This window comes from Tasmannia lanceolata, unplaced genomic scaffold (assembly GCF_043159265.1).
Source record: "Tasmannia lanceolata isolate RefF3 unplaced genomic scaffold, GAP_Taslan_0.1 ptg000018l, whole genome shotgun sequence".
Taxonomy (NCBI): domain Eukaryota; kingdom Viridiplantae; phylum Streptophyta; class Magnoliopsida; order Canellales; family Winteraceae; genus Tasmannia; species Tasmannia lanceolata.
The window spans coordinates 8,616,142-8,636,534 of record NW_027518695.1 but is presented as its reverse complement, the minus strand read 5'-3'; the positions used below and the strand labels follow the sequence as shown (position 1 = coordinate 8,636,534).

The window sequence follows — 20,393 nt, the reverse complement described above, 5'->3', positions numbered from 1 at the left end:
TGGAGAGAAGGGAATAGAGCAGCTGATTATCTATCCAAAAGCAACTGTCCTATGAAAGGATTCCCAATCTCTCATTCTGTATTTCCTGATGAATTCCAAAATATTTTGTTAGAGGACTCCTCGGGAGCCATTTATATCCGTTTGTAATTTTTCTTTTTTTTCTTTTCAATATATCTGGTGGGGGTCTGCCTAACCCCAAATTACCGATCAAAAAAAAAAAAGAGATTCTAGGGGTGCAACTCGAGTCGGGTCGGGTCGGGTTGAGCTTTTGCTAAAAAAATGAATAGGAATCAACCCGAACCCAACCCGATTTTAAGGTAAAAGCACAACCCCGAATTAGCAAAAAATGACCCGAGTTGCCCCCCTGTATGCAGCCTGAATGCATCTCTCCTACGTCGTTCTTTTTACTAGTCCTTTGATAACGACCCAACTCACCTTGTTTTTATTTTTATTTTTTTAACAGGCTGTTGAGAGTTTTCTGGAATTGTATTAGTTTTGGAGGGATGCTAAGCTCACTGGAGCCCCTGCAAAAATTGGCACCGGATCCAATGGTGAAGCCCCGTAGCCGTTTTCTCCAACGGCTTATGTGAGTTTAGCATCCCTCTTTTGGACAACTAGTTAAATAATAAAAGACAAATGCGGGTTAGGCCCATTATCAAAACATGGTAGTGCTATCCGAGATTGTAAAAATAAAAAACTTTCACAAGAAAATTTTATCTTCAAGACATATATTTCTTGCAATCCAAACAGGGTCTAAGTTTTTCTCTGACAACCACAACCACAACCACCTTTTTCTGGGCTCACAATGCTATGCGGTTTTAATCGGATCGGACGATAAATTGTTGTTTGGCCCACCTTGATTGGATGATCATAGCCCTTGATCAATCAGACATTATAGCTAAACCTGTGACTATTGATTATTTGTATGCCTTAAACCTTACGGAAGCGAGGCATGCTCGGTGGTACGTAGCGTGATAGCCGGACGTCCAGTATTTTTCGAAAAATACCGTGCGCCCACTTTAAAGAGTGATCCAAACCCTTAATTTTTTTGCGCCACAAACATAAATAGGCTGTACCCCGTAGATCATTTCCATATGTTGATCTTGACTATTCGATCCGTAGAGGGGTAAACCGCCCAATGAGGGATTCAAATTTTAAAACCCTCTAAAACGGTAAAGAGAGAAACGGGAGGCAATGGAAAAATAGAAACAGGGGAAAAAAGAAAAGAAAGCTACGTACCCTAGAAGCCGAATCGGGTATTGATCTGAAATCTTAGGATTTTTTATAGTAATTTCTCACTTCTATCCGATTGATTTCTTCTTTGGGTTGTTTAGGGTTTGATCTCAGGTATCACTTAGGGTTTGGTATTGATCTGAAATCTTAGGATTTTTTTATTGTAATTTCTCACTTCTAGCCGATTGATTTCTTCTTTGCATCGTTTAGGGTTTGGTTTGAATTTTTTATAGTAATTTCTTATCTATATCCGATTGATTTCTTATTTATGCTGTTAGGGTTTGGTTTAAATTGAATACTCGACATCTACATACCCTAGAAGCCGAATCTGGTATTGATCTTAGGTATGTTTTTTCTGAAATTTTATGAATTTTTTATATAAATTCTCACTTCTGTAATCTGTACTATTGATTTATTCTCTGCGTTGTTTATGGTTTGGTTTAAATTGATAGCCACCTTTTATATGATTTATTTTCTTGGATAGTTAAGAAATAACATGATGCACACAATCAGAAGGAAATATTGCTTTCTTTTTTATCTGTTTTGTGAGGGGAAATTAGATTTCAGGGGTCACAACACGAGATGCATGATTTATAAGGAAAGGAAGAGTTTCTTTCAAGAATTATGTTCAACCATCTTTAGTGCTAAATACTCTTGAAATTTTTATGGGCCTGAAATTCATGAAAATTCAAGAAACACGCTGTTTTGATCACCCCTTGTTATCTGTCAAATTCAAAGGTAGTGAATGCATAATTTATTTAATATTTATTTTCTCGAGCCACAACAGACAATTGTTTTGTTTGGAAATATTTGTATTGTTCAGTGGTTTGCTGCGGAGGCTTGACTGTTTGTTCCTTCTAAAGTTCAACACCGAAGAATGCCTAGTTTTGAGGCTTCATCCTAGAATCTATGTAAATGAGTTACATTTGGTATAGGTTTCGTTGAACCTAGGCTGGGTGGCCAACTAGGTAGTGAGCACAGAGTTTATTTTTTATATGTTTTTCTTTGACCCACAACAAACAAAAGTTTGTTTTGATGATGTAGATATGAGATATCTGTGTTGTTCACTGGTGGGATGGGGGTGATGATTTGGTAAGGCTCGACTGTTTGATCCACACAACGTTCAACATGGATGAATTATTGGTGTTGAGGATTCTTCCCGACATCTGTGTAAATGAGTTGCATGTGGTCTGTGAGCTATTGAACATAGGGCTGGGTGGCCAGCCAACGGCACAACAAAGGGATGCAATTTCTGCGTAAAAATGTTGATAGGATACGACCAAACGGAGTCATGTGCGTAGCGCTTTGACACTTATCGCCCTGCAACCCAATCCAAGGGGTTCTTGTCGGCTAAAAAATGGGTCGAAGAGGAATCTTGATCTTGCTAAATGTTTATAAACAAGCTACTTGTCGTATTACCCTGATCTTTTATCTAAAGAAGATAGGAAAATCAAAGTGTGTTTGCTTTAGTGGCAACCTACTATTTTTAGTTTGGACTGGGGAGCGGGTATGTGGCGATGGGTAATGTAGTCTTCACATTTGGATATTGCATTCACTGCCAACATTGAGCCTGCATAAAGGTAAGTCTTAACTTTAGGAGTATGCGATTCCAAGGGCATTGTTGGTGGAAATGGAACAATAGGTTACGTGATTTGATGAATCCTATGCCATATTTTAAGTTGGTACACCGTGTACATGCTTGCAATAAGGTTCATGATATTACATGTTAATCCGTGGATTAGGAACCAAAAGAAAAGTTGGTTCGTTTAATGTTATTTCCATTAGTTTCGGAATTTCCTACTTCCTCTCCCCGACTAGGTAGGAATTTGAATAGAAGAAGCGGGCAGGGAAAGAGTTCTGTCTTTCGGTTAGGATGGGGGCGGTGCCACAAAGGTTTGAAGCTGATCCATACACTATTATACCCTATTTCCCTAGACTCTAGGCCAGGCTAGGTAGGTAACTGAGAAAGTCACTACTAAAATAGAAAAGTAAGAAAGGAGAAGAAGCTAGAGTGTTTTTTCCCCTTTCTGCGAAAAAGTCTTAGTTAGACCTCTCTATCTCTTTCAAATACTCCCGAGGAAAACAATTAGAAAGTTCAAATCAGAGCAAACTAAATAATAGTGAACCAAACCAACAGAGTATTTGAACTGGCGAAGAGGAGGATGATGGTCAGCGAGAGCATGAGGCATCTGATGATGCTGAGGAGAACAATGTTATAGAAGAAGATGAGATTGGCCAAAGTTTGGTATCCTGGTGACTCTATCTGACTCCAAAGTTTAAGGAGGAAGAGTGGCTGCGACATATATTCTCCACCCACCGTACCATCAATGGAATGCTTTGCAAAGTCATTATAGACTCAGAAAGTTGCGAAAACGTTGTGGCAAGTGATCCAGTCCGGCACCTAGGATCGCATGAAGTTCCTCATCCTCACCCGTACAAGTTGGTGTGGCTTAACAACTCGAACAAGGTAAAAGTTTCCACTCCATGTTTGGTTTCATTTTCCATAGGTAATACATATGAAGATTATGGGTGGTGTTATGTGGTTTCTATGGACGAATGTCACCTCTTATTGGAACGACCATGGCAATATGACCGGAAAGCTATTCATGATGGCTTCTCTAATACCTACACCTTCGTTACTGATAAAATGAAGTTTGTGTTGATGCCATCCAAGGGTGAAAAGAAGAAACATGAGAAAATGGACATACTTACTCTAGCAAGGCATGAGATGTATGAAGAGGTTCAAGAAGGGACCATTGGGGTAGTATTTGCATTGGTTGTTAGAAGGCTGGTATGTGATGAATATGAGGGTTCCCCAAATTGTCAGGCCTCTTGTTAATGAATTTTCAGATTTATTTCTAGAAGATCTTCCAAGTGAATTACCACCAATGAGAGAAGTTCAACATGAGAGAGTTGCAACCCGGTTATATAGTGCCCAATTGACCCCATTAGTCCCAAGGAGCATGATGAATTGAGGCACCAAGTGGAGGAATTGCTTGGCAACGGTCTCATAAGGGACAGTACCGGCCTATGTGCCTTCTAGTAGCCAAAAAAAGATGAAACTTTGGGCATGTGTATTGATGGCCGGGCAATCAATTGCATCACGGTAGAGTACCGCTTTCCGATTTCGAGGTTAGATGCCATGCTTGACCAACTAAGTGGAGCAAGTATCTTTTCTAAAGGGCACTTAAAGAGTCGATACTACCAAATTAGAACAAGACCCGGAATGATTGGAAGATGATGTTCAAGATGCGAGAAGGCTTGTTTGAAGTGGCTACTTGTGTGGATTATCAAACCCGTCAAACAGTTTTATCTGGGTTATGAATGACCTTCTTAGACCTTTTATTGGCTGTTTTGTGGTGTTTTACTTCAATGATATCATTTAGAGTAGAGACATGGACATCCACTTATCTCATCTACTCTAAGTCCTCAACACACCAAGGGGCCAACACTTATTCGCCAACTTGAATAAGTGCAACTTTTGTACCAGCTGCTTGATGTATTTGGGCTATGAATTTTCAAGTGAAGAGGTCAAACCAGACAGGTTTAAGGTGCACGCAATCATGGATTGGCCAACTCCAAAGGCTATCTGTGAAGTTAGAGCATTTGTGGACTAGCAAGCTTCTATAGCCGGTTTGTTAATGTGTTAGCACTCTAATGGCTCCAATGTCCAATTGTATGCGAAAAGGGGATTTTAAGTGGTCCAACGCGAATCTAAAGAATTTTGAAGCTATCAAAAGACATTGCAAAGTCCCCGGTACTTGCCTTACCGAACTTTGATCTCTTGTTTGAATTGGAGTGTGATGCAAGCAAAGTTGCGATCGGCGTGGTTCTGAGCCAAGAGAAGTGACTCATGGGGTACTTTAGTGAGAAAATTAATGTTGCTAAAAAGAACTCAACACATGACTTAGAATTATGTGCTATAGTGAGGTCCTTGCACCATTGGAGGCGATTCTTGGTGCAACGGGAGTTCATCCTATTTTATGATCATAAAGCATTGAAGTACCTCAACATGCAACAAAAGCTTAGTCCAAGGCATGCAAAATGGGTGAATTACCTCCATGAATTCTATTTCACACTCGAGCACAAAGCTGGGGTTCACAATAAGGTTGCCGATGCATTAAGCAGAAGGTACAATCTCTTGAATCCACACTTTAGCAAGCTCTTGGAGGAAGTTGAAAGTGGAGGAAGACCGGAATATTAACTATCAGATGGCTATATTTTCAAAGAGAATGCCTTATGTTTGCCGAACACTTTATTGAGGTTGAAAGTCTAGAAAGAAACTCATGATGCGGGTTAATTTGGTGAATACAAGATTCTAGCCGACTTGAAGGAGCGCTTCTATTGGCTGGCAATGGGCAATGATGTCGACCAGTTTGTGAAGTGGTATTGGAAGTGTCAAAGTAGCAAAGGGCACACCAGTCAGCCACAACCCATTCTTAGAGCCCCTTTGGAAGACATTTCTATGGATTTTGTGTTTGGATTCCGGAAGACACCGATAGGATGGTGTATCATCTGTCATTGTTGATCGCTTCTCCAAAATGGTGCACTTCGTACAATGTAAGACGACTATCGATGCTATAAGTGTTGCTGCTCTATTTTTTCAAGAAGTGCTATGTTATAATGGTTTTCCACACTCTATAGTTTCGAATTGTGACAGTAAAATTATAATTTGCTTTTGGCGTTGTTTTTCGAAACGTCTAGGGGCTAATTTGAAATTTTCTAGTTCGTAGAACCCCAAAGCAACTAAAAACGGAAGTGGTTAATCGTTATGTTAGGAACATGCCGATGACCGCCGTAAAGAGCTTAGGCAATTTTGATTTGGTACGATCGAAGATTGAATTTGAATTAAATAGCTCCATCAATTGAAGCACCGATTTTATTCCTTTCCAAGTTATATTTGGAAAGAACCCAAAAGGTCCATTCTACTTAATTCCAAAGCCAAGGGGAAAACATGCAGCGAAATCACTCCCTAGCTGATGGCCAATTTTCTTAAACACAACGCCAAGTACACGGAAAGGGCACATTTGAATTTTGAAGTGGAAGAATGTCTCTTATGAGGTCGACGACTAATTTTGGGTTTATGTTCCTCTAGAGAGGTTACCTACTAGCCTTCACAACAATTTGCAGAGCAAGAAATTCGCCTCATCCTTGCAAAGTGAGAGACAACTTCTTCATTGTGAGCCACATCTTCGCCTTTTTTGAAGATGATAGCAACAACTCGAGATCGAGTTCGAATGAAGAAGGGTAGAGTGATGTAAGAGCGTCCTCCAATGATGATGACACGAGCATAATGGTCTAAGAGGTGCACTGAAAGCTTGAGAATTCTGTCACCTGACGTTGCCCGGGTCTGCGAAACCGTGATAGATTTCTTCGTGGAATCTTTTCTCAAAGAAAGTTGAGCTTAAGATAGAGGAACAACAATTCCAATTTCACTGAAAGCCTTATTTCAACTAACAAGCAAATCATATTTCACTGGTTCAGAATACTGATCCTAGTGACATAAATCTAGTCACCTACAAATCTCACATTTGTGTAGCTTCCACCTTGGTGGCCTCCTTATACTCACTTGCATGTCCCTATTATTCTTTTGCTTGCTCCTTGTGAACTACATTTGTCCTCATCTCTGCAAACCGACCACCACTCCAGGCGGAAGCCTGTATCAAAAGCGGTGTCAGAGTAGTTCACAATGTCTATAGCTTTGTACCATCGACGGCACAATCACAAGCAAGTTTAATGGCTCCCTGGAAAGGGGACGAAGTGGAACCATCAGCGTCTGCCCCCGATATGGCTACGTGGGCTATTTTTAGTGCCTGGTTACTAGAGTTTATAGTGCAGAGTCAGGAGGTAGGATGATTTAATTGCTGATGTCCGTAGCTTGAATCAAAAGGTGCATAGGTTGGGTGCTTTAGTCTATAGGATGCCAGTCTATAGGAAGCAAGGGGCGTTTATATTATTCATATAAGTGGGTGCTTTAGTTGGTTGATCTGGGCCTGTCTTTCGCTTTTGGAGGCACGTTTGGCCTGAAAAGTGGTTATTCCAGAATGAGGAAGTGTTGAGATGAAATTATAAGGGTTGGATGTTTCTTAAGAGAAATGATGAAGGTATGGAGGAGCAGTTGTAGTATATGACAGTTTTCTGGATGCTTTTGGGATGCATTTACGTGGGTTACACCATAAAGTATGATATGCTTATGGTAGGTGCAGGTTTCTATGGCCTTAATCATGGTTTTAAATTTCGGCCGAAACATTTCGTTTCGACCGAAATATTTCGTTTCGACCGAAATATTTCGGTTTCGGTGGAAAACGAAACGAAATTCACAGTGAGTCGGAAAAGTACCAAATTTCGCCGAAACGTTTCGGAAATTTCGGCCGAAACGTTTCGTTTCGGTAAAATTTCGGTGAAATTTCGGAAATTTCGGTGAAACGTTTCGGAAATTTCGGTGAAACGTTTCGGTGAAGTACAAAATTTCTACCGCCGACTCGAATACCCGATTGTATGCGAAATGTGGTCTTTAAGTAGTCCAAGGCAACACAAGAGGATTTTGAAGCTATCAAAAGAGCCTTGACAACGGCTCTGGTATTTGCCTTACCGAATTCCGATCTCTTGTTTGAATTGGAGTGTGATGAAAACAAAGATATGATCAGCGTCGTTCTTAGCAAACTGAAGCGACCCGTGGCACACTTTAGTGAAAAAATTGATGGTGCTAAGAACTGAACACATGCGACTGAGAATTATATCTTATAGTGAGGTGCTTGCACCATCGAAGGCAAGACTTGGTGCAAAGGGAGTTCATCCTATTTTCCGATCATGAAGCATTGAAGTACCTCAGAATGTAAACAAAAAAGCTTCAAGAATTCCATTTCACACTCAAGCACTTGGCCGAGGTTCAAAATAAGGTTGTCGATGCATTAAACCGATGGTACGCTGTCTCGAATGTTTTCAAGTTCAACTTCTTAGCATGAAGTTGTTGAAAGAGGACTTGAAAAATGAACCACACTTTAGCAAGCTTTTTGAGGAAGTTTAAAGTGGAGGAAGAACGGAATCTTTGCTACTAGGTGGCTATCTTTTCAAAGAGAATGCCTTGTGTTTGTCGAACACTTCACTGAGCTTGATAGTCTAAAAAGAAACTCATGAAGGCGATTAGTTTGGCGACCACAAGACTCTAACTGACTTGAAGCAGCGTTTCTATTGGTCGGCAATGGACAAGGATGTCGACCAGTTCGTGAAACGGTTTTGGAAGTGTTATAGTAGCAGAGGGCACACTTCCAAGTGACGGGTTATATCTGTCACTACCCATTCCTGGAGCCGCCCCTTGGGAAGAAATTTCTTTGGATTTTGTGTTGGGATTGCCGAAGACACCGAGAAGATGGTCTGCCACAGTTTATTGTTGATCGCTTCTCCAAGCACTTTGTATATTTTAAGATGACTAGTGATGCTACAAGAGCTATGATCAATTTTTCAAAGAAGTGCTACGTTATCATGGTCTTCGACAGTCTATAGTTGCAGATTGTGACCGTAAAATTATAAGTCCCTTCATCATTAAAAAAAGATAAAAAATAAAAAATCAGTTATCGCATTTGTTTTTGTAACGTCTCGGGGCTATTTTTAAATTTCTACTTCGTATAACCCCAAAGCGACAAAAAATGGATGTGGTTAATCATTCTCTTGGGAACATGCTGAGGACCGCCGTAAAGAACTTAGGCAATTTTGATTTGGTGCGATCGACAATTGAATTTGAATTCAATAGATCCATCAATTGAAGCACCGATTTTCTTCCTTTCCAAGTTATATTGGGAAAGAATCTAATAGGTCCATTCGACTTAATTACAACGCTAAGGGAAAAACTTGAAGCAAAATCACTTCCTGAGTGAAGGCCAATTTTCTTAAACACAACGCCAAGTACACGGAAAAGGCACATTTGAAGGGGAATGATGTCTCTTCTGAGGTTGACTACAAATTTTGGGTATATGTTCCTCTAGTGAGGTTCCTACTAGCCTCAAAAACAAGTTCCAAAGCAAGAAAGTCGCCTCATCCTTGCAAAGATGGGCGACAACGCGTATAGTGTGGCACTTTCGGAAGATTGGGCTTTTGGCAACTTCTTCAATATGAGCCACCTCTTCCCATTTTTTGAAGATGATAGCAAGAACTCGAGGTTTAGTTCGAAGCAAGAAGTGTAGAGTGATGCAGTAGCGACAGATGCATAATAGTTGAAGAGGTGCACCGAAAGCTTGACAATTTAGTCACCTGCAGTTGCCCGGGTTTGCAAACTCGTGATAGATTTCTCCGTGGAATCTTTTCTCAAATAGAGTTGAGCGTAAGAAAGATGAACAACAATTCCTATTGCGGTGAAAGCCTTACTTCAACTAACAAGCAAATTATATTTCACCTGTTCAGAATTCTGAACCTTGTGACATAAATCTAGTAACCTACAAATTTCTCACTTGGGTTACCTATCTTGCACCATGGTGTCCTCCTTATTATACTCACTTGCATGTCCCTATTATTCTCCTGCTCGCCACTTGTGAACTACATTTGGGCTTGTCTTTGCCAATCCAGGCATCCGCCTGTATAAAAAGCGGTATTAGAGCTGCTCACAAAGTCTATAGCTTTGTACCATCGACGGCCCAATCACTAGCAAGTTTAATGGTTCTGCGAAAAGGGGATGAGATGTAACCATCAGCGTCAGCCCCCAAAATGGCTACAAGGGCTATTTTTAGTGCTTGATTACTAGAGTTTATAGTGCTGAGTCAGGAGGTAGTATGATTTAATTGCCGATATTCGTTGCTTTAATCCAGTGGTGCATAGGTTGATGTTAGAGGCAAATAGCCCAGGCCCTAAGACAGAGGAAGACTTCCAAGAAGGGGACTCGATTAATTTTGATTCGCGAGCGTCAAGGAGGGCAGCTCCACGAGCAAATGTGCATCCACAAGATGATTGACAGTTGGAATTCGGCATCATAGTTGAAATCCTAGAATTTTACTACGGAATCGCTGCCGAAGCAGTCCTAGATTTTATCAATATCGTGGAAAGTCTTATTGAATTCTAGGATGTGCCCGCCAACAAGTAGGTTCAACTTGTGACGCTCCACTTCAAAGAAGGTCAGCCAGGTGGCGTGCGTGCGTGCGTGTGTGTGTGTGTGTTTTCTGATATACTCCACATTGCAAAATTTTGATTCTGAAGCTTAGAAATGGGTGACTTAACATTTGTTATGCTTTGTAACTGGCCTTGCTTAATTACCTAAAAATTGTAACTTGCCAAATATTCCCTTTTTGATATTGCTGCACTAAATATAAAACGCTTTACACCTGCATGTGTATTCGTGGGATGTTATGCTTGCATGTGTATTTTTCTTGCTTGTAAAAACATAGCAAGGCAAACTTTTCTTGCATCTTTGGGAGGGCATGAAGAGTGATTACTGGGTGTTGTACGTTGTATTTTTTTTTTAATCTTCATCCGTATTAATACCTATCGTTTTTCTATTAGCAGAATTCTATAAATATTTGAATGTAGGGAGTCAAGTCCCAGCTACCTCAACCGATTACTTTTCCATTCAAAGTGATGAAAACTCTTGCTATAGAATTAAAATTTTGATCTGTCTCAACTTTTTCCGTTTCTCAGTCACATAGGTATGCCTTAATATTTCTAGTATGGAAAAATTGTTTTTTATTACTCATGAATTTAGCATTGAATATTTCTTTCATAACCTGTTTTATCAACTACATGACCCTATGCTCTGAAGTTTGTAGATCTTCAAAAGGCATGTTTGAGCAATTCTAGATGGCCTATCAAACCCCTTCTGTGGTTCAAAATGAGAATTTACACGTCCACTCAGGTATGTTTCTTCACACTTAGGTTTTTAGGATATAAGTTTTTGGTTTATAGAAGGTTGACACGATTCTCAAAATGTTGCGGCTGAACTCAGAATTTTACTGAATTGTGAGTACCTAGTCCAGAGACTAGCAAGTTCTCCTTCACGTGGCCAAGGGAAACGTAGAACTCAAAATAATAAATTCTGAGTCAAGCCTGAGCTTTTGACAATACCTTTGAAGTTCTCGATTTACAAGCCTGAATTTGTTCCAATTTCAGGAAAAGGTGTTGTTGGAGCAAAGGTCAATGTGCCGAAGTCTGAGCAGAAGGGTCGTAAGGAACGGAAAGCATTAGCAGATATTTCTAAGGCCAGAAAACCTTCACTCTCGGCTGCATCAAAGGCTTTTCCTTTAAAAGATAAATCTGCAGTACACAGCAGTGAGGATCCCAAAAGTATCCCAAAAAGCTGTGATCTGTCTGAAGAGGAAATAAAGAAATGCAATGAATGGGCTAAGGAAGGGATAGAGTATATGCATTACTCAGGGAACGATATGCTCTCTCATGAGAAAGATGTTTCGGAAAAATGTAAGCCACTTATCCTGATGTTCTATTCATTTCTTATTTTTTGTATTATTCAAATTCTATTTCTTGCAAGCTTTGGAAATCACTATGTTGACTGAAGCAACTGCTTGAGTCAACCCATAGCATCCAACAGTGACTCATAAATTGCATTAGTTGTGTTTTAAATTAATCAATTCCAATGCTTCTTAGGATGAATTATTTGAATCAAATTTGGGATATCTTTCTTATCCCTTAAAAAAACCCATGGCACCCTTGAACTAAATCAGGAGCTTCCAACTTCTAGTTGGCATACAGCCATTTTCTAGTTAAGATTATCACCTAAATATTCCAAATCTACAAGACGAAAAATCTTTCTTCACAAGTTACCTTAATCAAGAAATAAAGCCTGATAATTTATTAGGTGATAATCTAAAGGTTATTTTTTTTGGGAGGGTTCACTTTTCTTCGTTATGCATTTTAATTTGTCTCTTGGAAGTTGGATTGAGGGAAGGTTGGGTGGATCCTTGTTGATATTTTGACTGTATGATTGAGGGGCACATGGTCTTCAATATCACTTTTTTCTTTTAAGACTCTCTCTAGCTTTTTTTTAATTCTTAAATTGTACTATTAAAAAATATTAGACTTGCCTGAGTGTTTGATTTAATTTGCCCTATTCATGATTATTATGAAAACTGAGTTGAGAGTGTGTTCCAAGTTGAGTTCTTAAATGATATACTACAATTGTATTTTCTTCTTTGAATCAGGGGTAGAGAAGGAAGTTGAGGAAGTGATGTCTGCACTGAGAGGATGGACTGAGATGTTCTATGGTCTGGAAACGCCAATGGAGGTTTGTGATTGATTTTTTCGTAATGTTTTTTCTTGAATTCAACAGGGAAGCCTTTAATACTATTATTGGAGTTAGTTCATACCAACATTTATGTACCCACGCAAATGCCTTCTCACATCCAAATTCAAACCTCCTTTTTCACAAAGAGGTTTGCTGTGACAAGGCATTTGCGTGGGTTCATAAATGTCGGTATGAACTAACTCCAATAATAGTATTTGTTGCTGCTGAAATCTGACCTAAGGTTGAATGGGTCCCAGCTAGTAACACACTTGAGGAAATGACCTGCGCTCACAACCAAACGGTCAGAAAGCCACCCGGACTTTTGGGCTCCGGGGAGGCTCTTCGATGCTTAAGTCAGAGTAGGCAACCATGATGTGAGTTTTCTTAAGAGAATTTTAGAAGATGAATGAATGTTAAAAATGATCAGAAGTCCCCCACCTTTTGAGATTCTACCTCTATTTATAGGAAATATTAGGGTCCTCACTTACCATTGGTTGGGTGTTTGCCACATGTCCGCCATCTATTTGTGCCACGTGTTGGTTTCCCATTGCGTGCTAGTTTTTACCCCCAACAGTATTAAAATAATGTACCTGTTAGGAATATCGGGTAAAAACGTGATGGATTGATTTTCTAGTTTTTTGCTGTCATTATATACCCATGTATCCATTTTCAATGCATATACTTTGATATACTTTTTTACACCTCATGTCTATATCAAAATTACGAAAAAAATTCCTTCACTAATAATCAGTTTCTGTTTGTTTCTTGCATCCACACATGAAAACCTAGATTATTTTTGCCAGCATCACAGTTTTCGATTTCGAATTCCTAACCCATGCAGCACAAGAAATGTAGAAAGAAATGTTTTAATCACCTTCTTTGTGATGATTTATTTATTGTCAGGTAGGATAATATTTCTAACTTAGAATGTGCTCCTGATTTTTTGTTCGATAGAGAAGTGATGGTTTGGGTTAGGTAGATTCTATATCCTTTATTCTTTTTTTTTTTCTCAGGATTTTAGAAAAGATTCCAAAGATTTTATGCTGGAGTATGAGCCAGAAGTGCTTCTTCCCATGCCCACTTCACTCTCTACTTCAGGTCTCTCTCTCAAAGCCTCACTCTGTATAAAAACTCTCTCAATGATTAGAATTAAGTTCACCAACCAACTCTCTCTCTCTCTCTCTCTCTCATATCTATATCGAGCTATATTGTATATTATGTATTATCTTGTGGCTATCTTAGTAGGAAATTACAACCTTTCAGGTAATGAAGAAATTGATGATCTGTTTACTGAAGATGATGCTGATCTGTGGACACTTCCAGACAGCATGTTTGAGTTAAAGCTGAAGGAGGAATATGGGTTCGGTATATAGCTTCCCTCTGAGAGGCTCATTTCCATACTTGCCTATAGTTGTGGTTGTTTTTTTTTGGTTTATATTTTACTGTGTCTTTAACACTTGTTTGATGAAAACATTAGAAATGTGGCTTGTTGAAACTAGCATAGCTTGCAAGGATGACCTCATTGTAGAACAATGTGGCTTCACCACTATGGCGTAGTGGGTCCCAACTTTGGTTTATCTGAACCGTCCATTTGGTAAACCTTGCTTTGGATCTCCTATGGCCCGAAAGTCACTTCAATCATGCATTCATAACGCTAAATATTAGAATAATGTGGCCTGTTTGTAGTTGAATGTGAGCCACTGCTTTCAACCACACAAAGGTTTTATTAGATGTTAATATTGGATTGATGGCTTGATTTTGGGGGCATTGGAGATCCGAAGCAAGGCCAAACACATGGACGGTTCAGATCAATCATGGGTATGGCCCACCATATGCCATGGTGGGTGCGCTGCATTGCAAATTGGATATAGGAGCTATTGAACGGTTGGATGGAGGACCCTTTCAGGTATTTAAAGCCGTTGGATGGAGGAACAGATTTAGATCAGCCATTCATCGGGCGGTCCACAAGGTACAGGGCCCTGTTTCTTGCCATGGAAGTGTTTCCGGCACAAATGTCTTATCCTGCCTCATCATTCTTAAGAGGACCAATTACCAATGGGGGACAAACATTAGGTAAAATTATCAACAGGAACCATGCTTTTCAAAAATTATCAACGGGGGACAAAAGAAGTCTTGTCAGTAAAAGCTGGACGAAAATACCCTTTGGCATATATAACATGTTTTGACCTTGTTTTCTCCTTTTTCCCTCTTCTTTTACTTCTCCATTATCACCTTTTAAATTTTTTACCTTACTAGTCATCTTCCTCCTTGTTCAGCCACTATTGTTGCTGGCAAATCTTGAAAACTTGAATGTTGAGTTCTTACCATCTATCTCTTTGTATTTAGGTTTTGTTTTTCTTTTCTTTTTTTAGTTTAGGGTTTTGCACTATTTTTCATTCATCTGTTTCTAATTTATCTTGTTAGGGTTTAAGCGATTTGTTTTTTAGGGTGAGTTCTAGAGATAATGCATGGATGGCTTCACTCATTTTTTTGGAAGACAAGTGGTTGTATAAGAAAAGGTTGATGTAATACATGAATGGATGGCTACACATTTTTTGATTTACTTAATTTTTTTTTTTTGTAATACACAAATTGGGATGTAACACATGAAGCACATTTAATGAAAACAACATCCATTTCTTTTGTTATTTCTATTATGAACAGAATTATAATGCCATTAGAAGAGTTGCTATAGGCAGGGGGTTTTGTAGCAGAAGGGGTTTATCAACTCTCTGGAATAGGGTTAGTAACTCTCAAAAGTAGGGTTACCAATTTTCGAATGGGCTTATCAAGTGCTTGAAAATTAGCAGAGGGTACTAGAGTTTTGGAAGAGGGTTTTCAAGTTTCTAGAATTGGGGCTATCTAGTATAAAAAAGGGGGTCACTAATTTCTGAATGAGGTGATCAAGTCTTAAAAAATTGGCCAAGTGTACTAGAGTTTTGGAAGGGGATTTTCAAGTCTCTGGGATTGGGGTTATCTAGCATAAAAATGGGGTTGCCAATTTTTGAAGGGCTTATCAAGTCTTTGAAAATTGGCCGAGGGTATTGGAGTTTTGAAAGGGGGTTTTCAAGTCTCTAGGATTGGGGTTATCAAGTATCATAATGGGGCTACCAATTTCAGAATGGGCTTATCAAGTCCCTGAAAATTGGCTGAGGGTACTAGAGTTTTGGAAGGGGATTTTCAAGTCTCTGGGATTGGGGTTATCTAGCATAAAAATGGGGTTACCAATTTCTGAATGGGCTTATCAAGTCTTTGAAAATTGGCCGAGGGTATTAGTGTTTTGAAAGGGGGTTTTCAAGTCTCTAGGATTGGGGTTATCAAGTATCATAATGGGGTTACCAATTTCAGAATGGGCTCATCAAGTCCCTGAAAATTGGCCGAGGGTACTAGAGTTTTGGAAGGGGGTTTTCAAGTATTTGGGATTGGGGTTATCTAGTATCAAAATGGGGTTACCAATTTACAAATGGGCTTATCAAGTCCCTTAAAATTGCCCAAGGGTATTGGAGTTTTGGAAGGGGGTTTTCAAGTATCTGGGGTTGGGGATATCCAATATCAAAATGGGGTTACCAAATTCAGAATGGGCTTATCAAGTCCCTTATGAACACGTTTTTACTTCCTGTTTTTTTTCACTCGTTCATTTTCATTGTTTTTTCTTTCTACCGTACGATTCATCTTTCCTCATCCTCCATTGAAAGGGAGAAGGAGAAATGCAAAACTCTAAAACAAATGAAAAACAAAACCCAGATATTGAAAGATAGATGGCAATGAACTCACGTTTCAAATTTTTGAGTTTTCCCACCTCTAATGGTGGGTAAATGATGAAGAAGATGACTGGTAATGTAGAAAAAGAAGAAGTTGAAAATGAAAAAGTGATAAAAAAAAAGGGAAAGAAGAGAGAAGAGGGAAAAGTGGAAAAGCAAAACTTGTTGCTTGAGAAAAGGGCATTTTCGTCCAGCTTTTAATAACAAGACATATTTTGTCCCTCGTTGATAATTTCTGAAAAGCATGAGTCCTGTTGATAATTCCACCTAATTTTTGTCCCCCATTGGTAATTGATCCTTCTTAAGAATTCGGCCCCTGAATTGGATACGTGGCAGAACCATATCCTCTTAAAATTTTCACTGAAGCTTTGCCATGCCAATGAGGTTGAATTTTTGGCAAATTTTGTCTTACTCGTTTAATTCATCTAAGGTGGCTGTTCTCACAGGCAAAGCCAACCACAAAATGGCTTTCAGCAAAATTGGCTAGCACATCCCTAATTATATTATTTGTAAACCTCGCAACAAAGTCAAGATTAAGGGAAATGACAACATTAAAAATTAAGCAATTGCATACACTCAACAATCCCTCCGTATTTTTTAAGTGGGGGTATTCTCATCACGATCTGAAATCATCTTACAGTAATACCCTTAAAATCATTACAACATCAATGTTAAGTGGGGGTATTCTTGTCATTGAGAATACACTCTCCCACATTGAGAATAAGAAAGACTGGAATCTTATTTATACAAAGAGCAACAAAATAAATACTCAAACCACGGAATTGTGGACTTTAAATACACTCGTATGGCGTAAGAGAGTGGACAAAACCCTCTTACGTGTGTTTTGACGATAGATTTTCACACACTGACGTGTAATCAAACACGCGACTGACACTGTGTACACGACAAACAATACGCCCGTTGAGAGCAGTAGAAACGAGCACCAATTTTTATGGAATGACGAAATTACCCCTCAGAGAGTGAGGGTAGAGAGATCCCTGTTTTGAACGTAGACACGCAATCCGTTCTTCATAAACAGCGTCAGAGACATTTTCTGCTCCACCCGGTGACCGGGAACCAACGATAGCCGGTGCCTCAACAGTACGGCCGAAGCAACAGACTTCATCTGCAAGTAGGCCAAATCCTTTCCCAAACAAATCCTCGGCCCAGCATTAAACGCTACGAACTTGTAACCGTCCTTAGACGGTTCAAAATGGGCCCCACCTTCCGATAACCACCGTTCCGGCCGAAACTCCAAACAATCCTCTCCCCATATCGCTTCCATCCTCCCTACCGAGTATATCGAGTACGTAACGGACGAACCGGCCGGCACGACCGTTCCGTCAGGTAAAATATCATCCGACACGACATACTTCAAGTCTTCCGGCACAGACGGGTAAAGTCGTAGCGTTTCTGCTAAAGCCGCCTTTAGGTAAACCAACCGTTCAGATTCCTCAAAGTTCAACGGTTCTTCCACCCATAAAGTTTTATCTTCGCCACGTGTCGATTTTAAGACTGTTGATATCTCTTCCAGGATCTTGCATTCGACACGTGGATTCTGCATGACGAGATAGAAGAACCAGCTCAGCGCGACGGATGACGTGTCCCGTCCAGCTAGGACGAAGTTGAGTGCGATGCGACGGAGGACGGAGCTTGGGAAAAAGTTTCCGTTACCGTCTCGCTTTTTTAAGAAGCGGGAGAGGAGATCGTCTGACGGCGTTAGTTTTCGAGCAGCAATGGCATCAGTCATGTAGTTATGGACAATTTTAAGGCTTTTTTTCAATCTACCCTCTGCGCCGAAACTGAAGAGTTTCTTCAACCGCCAGAAGAATTCCGGGTACAAGAATCGCTGGAGAGTCGACTCGGTGGCCGAGTCAAACGCGGAAGCGAATCGGTTTTCAGGCAAATCAGGAGAGAGAGTCTCGGGGTCTTTTCCAAATGTTAGGCCACAAATGTTGTCAAATGTGAGACGCAGGAGTAGGTCTTGTAAGTCCACGTGGGATTTCTGAGATGCGGCTTTTGCTAAAATGAGCCAAAGGCGTGTTTTAATGGACCGGTTCACCCACCGAGCCATGGCTTGGCGGAGAGTCCGAGTCGTGAACTCTAAAGCGGCGGTTTTTCTTTGGATGAGCCACGTGTCACCATCGCTGTTGAAGATGCCTTGGCCTAAAAGGTCGTGGAATGCGGCTTGCCAGTTGGGGCCTTTTGGGTAGTTATCGAAACGGGAACGGAGGACGTGTTCGATGTTTTTGGGGTTGCACGTGACAGTCACGAGGGCTTTTCGGGCTAGGAAAGGTAGGGTTAGAGTACATGTCTGGTAGGTTAAGGAACCACCGGTTTTTCTGAGGTTGGAGGCGATCCAGTCGTGCATGCGAGACCGGTTCGCGAGTAGACTCGGGAGGCTCCCGACGAGGGGCCAGACCTTGGGACCGGTTAGGGTTCCGGCGAAATAGCAGAACCAGAAGAGGTAGGCTGAGGTGGCGAAGGCTAGAGCGAAGAAGAGAGTGAGGGTTTCCATGTGAGCTGAGTTAGATTAGAAGTGTTGGAGTGGGTAGAGATGAAGTAGGGAAGTGTATATATATATATAAGTATATATTAGGGAGGGACGTGGTTTTGATGGAGGAGAGCCGGAAAAGAAGAAAGGTTTTGATTTTACTTATGTTGCAGGAAGGGTTGGTTGGAAATTCTGGGTTTTAGGTCTTGTACACGAAAGCAATGTGAAATTTTCTTTACTTGTTGACTTACAGTCATCTAGATGACATGAGGGAAAGAAAGGTCTTATACACGAAAGCAATGTAATTTTTCTTTACTTGTTGACTTACAGTCCTCTAGATGAAACGAGAGAGAGAGAGAGAGAGATGTTCTTTTTTTTTTCTTTGCTTGATGGAGGGGATAAGGAGAGAGCATGTGTATATTGCAGCTCGTCAGGAAATTTGGGCTCCTTTTCTTTACTTGTTAATATGAAGAAAATGGAATCGTCTCACTCGCGTGACAGACTGCACATATACAGCACATATGCATAAAACCTAGAGAGAGAGAGAGAGTAACCACGTACAGGCACGCCATTAGAGCAGTTTTGCACAATCTATTGGCGGAGAGAGAGAGACAGAGAGGGGTTGTTTACCCATATTGGGAAAATGGTGTGGAAGCATGCTTGAAAATATCGAACGACTATTTTAGATACGGGAATTGCTAGGGACCATCACAGAAGGCATTTGGCAGATGGTCTGTTGCATGAGAGAGAAGCCACATCATGAATAAAGACAAAATCTGTTTAAAGGTCCCCTACGAGGCTGCTCTCTCATGCAAAAGACCGTCTGGGAAATGGCTTCTGCGATGGTCCCTGGAAAATCCCGTTATATGGACCTCAGCGTGTTAAGTGACTCATGCATACATAAGAAGAAGTAGTAGTCTTGTAGAGAAGTTTTAAAATCTTTGTTCGTATCTAATGAAAAGAAAAGGTGCTGATATTGGCACTACCGTGTTTTTATAATTGCACTAAATCATTTTGTCTTTTATTATTTAAACAGATGTCAAAGATTATTACAGTTTCCAAAAAGCTATTAGAAGCCCTTAAAAAAGACAAGCTTTGTAGTGCCAATATCCATAAAAAAATATTTTGGGAAAATAGAATTGGAGTGTCTTTGTAGGTTTTGCAGTTTCCATTGAAATACATATCAGGAAAACAATTTCTTTAAAAATAATAAAATTTATTTTTTCATGGAAAAAAATTCAGGAAATTTTTACCGAGATCCAAACAGTCATGAAAAATGATTTAGAAAACGACTGGGAGACACATTTTATTTTTAATCTTCGGTAAAAGAGGATATTCATATGCGTTTGCCGGGAGTCGAACCCGGGTCTATTGCTTGGAAGGCAATTATCCTAACCGTTGGACTACAAACGCCTTGGCTAGTATAATTGACTTATTTTTATAATTTGTAGATGTAACAGAACATTGATCTGATGGGTGGATCAACTTTTCTCTTCTTTTACTTGCAGAGAATGAGAAAAACCCTGGAAAATCCCGTCCTGCGAATCAGAAAGAGAATCATTCGAGCAGGAGAATGATAACCCAAGAGGGAAATGAGATTTGCTGCTGAACACTTCCTCAGCTTATCTTGGTAAAAACCCTATATGATGCTTAATAGATCAAGGAACTAGGATCATCTGATGAAGGT

General features: G+C 40.0%; 2 protein-coding genes and 1 non-coding gene across 6 annotated transcripts; 1 reads left to right on the top strand and 2 right to left on the bottom strand.

Annotated features, from left to right (window-relative positions):
• The first annotated feature begins 1,085 nt into the window (after positions 1–1,085).
• On the top strand, positions 1,086–13,952 carry LOC143850717 (uncharacterized). Of its 4 annotated transcripts, none has more exons than XM_077359943.1 (8): positions 1,086–1,126; positions 1,512–1,577; positions 10,723–10,862; positions 10,983–11,068; positions 11,323–11,628; positions 12,369–12,451; positions 13,465–13,549; positions 13,715–13,952. In XM_077359943.1, the coding sequence occupies exons 4-8, from the start codon at positions 11,014–11,016 to the stop codon at positions 13,822–13,824; spliced, it is 639 nt and encodes a 212-aa protein (XP_077216058.1). In that variant the 5' UTR covers positions 1,086–1,126; positions 1,512–1,577; positions 10,723–10,862; positions 10,983–11,013; the 3' UTR covers positions 13,825–13,952. The 4 variants fall into 4 exon arrangements, with proteins under 4 accessions (XP_077216058.1, XP_077216057.1, XP_077216056.1 ...); XM_077359942.1 differs by having other exon boundaries at positions 1,105–1,126; positions 10,976–11,068; XM_077359941.1 differs by lacking the exons at positions 1,086–1,126; positions 10,723–10,862 and adding an exon at positions 1,201–1,266 and having other exon boundaries at positions 1,509–1,577; positions 10,976–11,068.
• A 2,974-nt stretch (positions 13,953–16,926) lies between these two features.
• Positions 16,927–18,878, bottom strand: LOC143849928 (cytochrome P450 86A1-like). The gene has a single exon (XM_077359235.1). The coding sequence runs from the start codon at positions 18,728–18,730 to the stop codon at positions 17,186–17,188; it is 1,545 nt and encodes a 514-aa protein (XP_077215350.1). The 5' UTR covers positions 18,731–18,878; the 3' UTR covers positions 16,927–17,185.
• A 1,169-nt stretch (positions 18,879–20,047) lies between these two features.
• Positions 20,048–20,119, bottom strand: TRNAG-UCC (transfer RNA glycine (anticodon UCC)). Its single transcript has one exon. It is a non-coding gene; the product is annotated as a tRNA-Gly (tRNA).
• Positions 20,120–20,393: the final 274 nt, after the last annotated feature.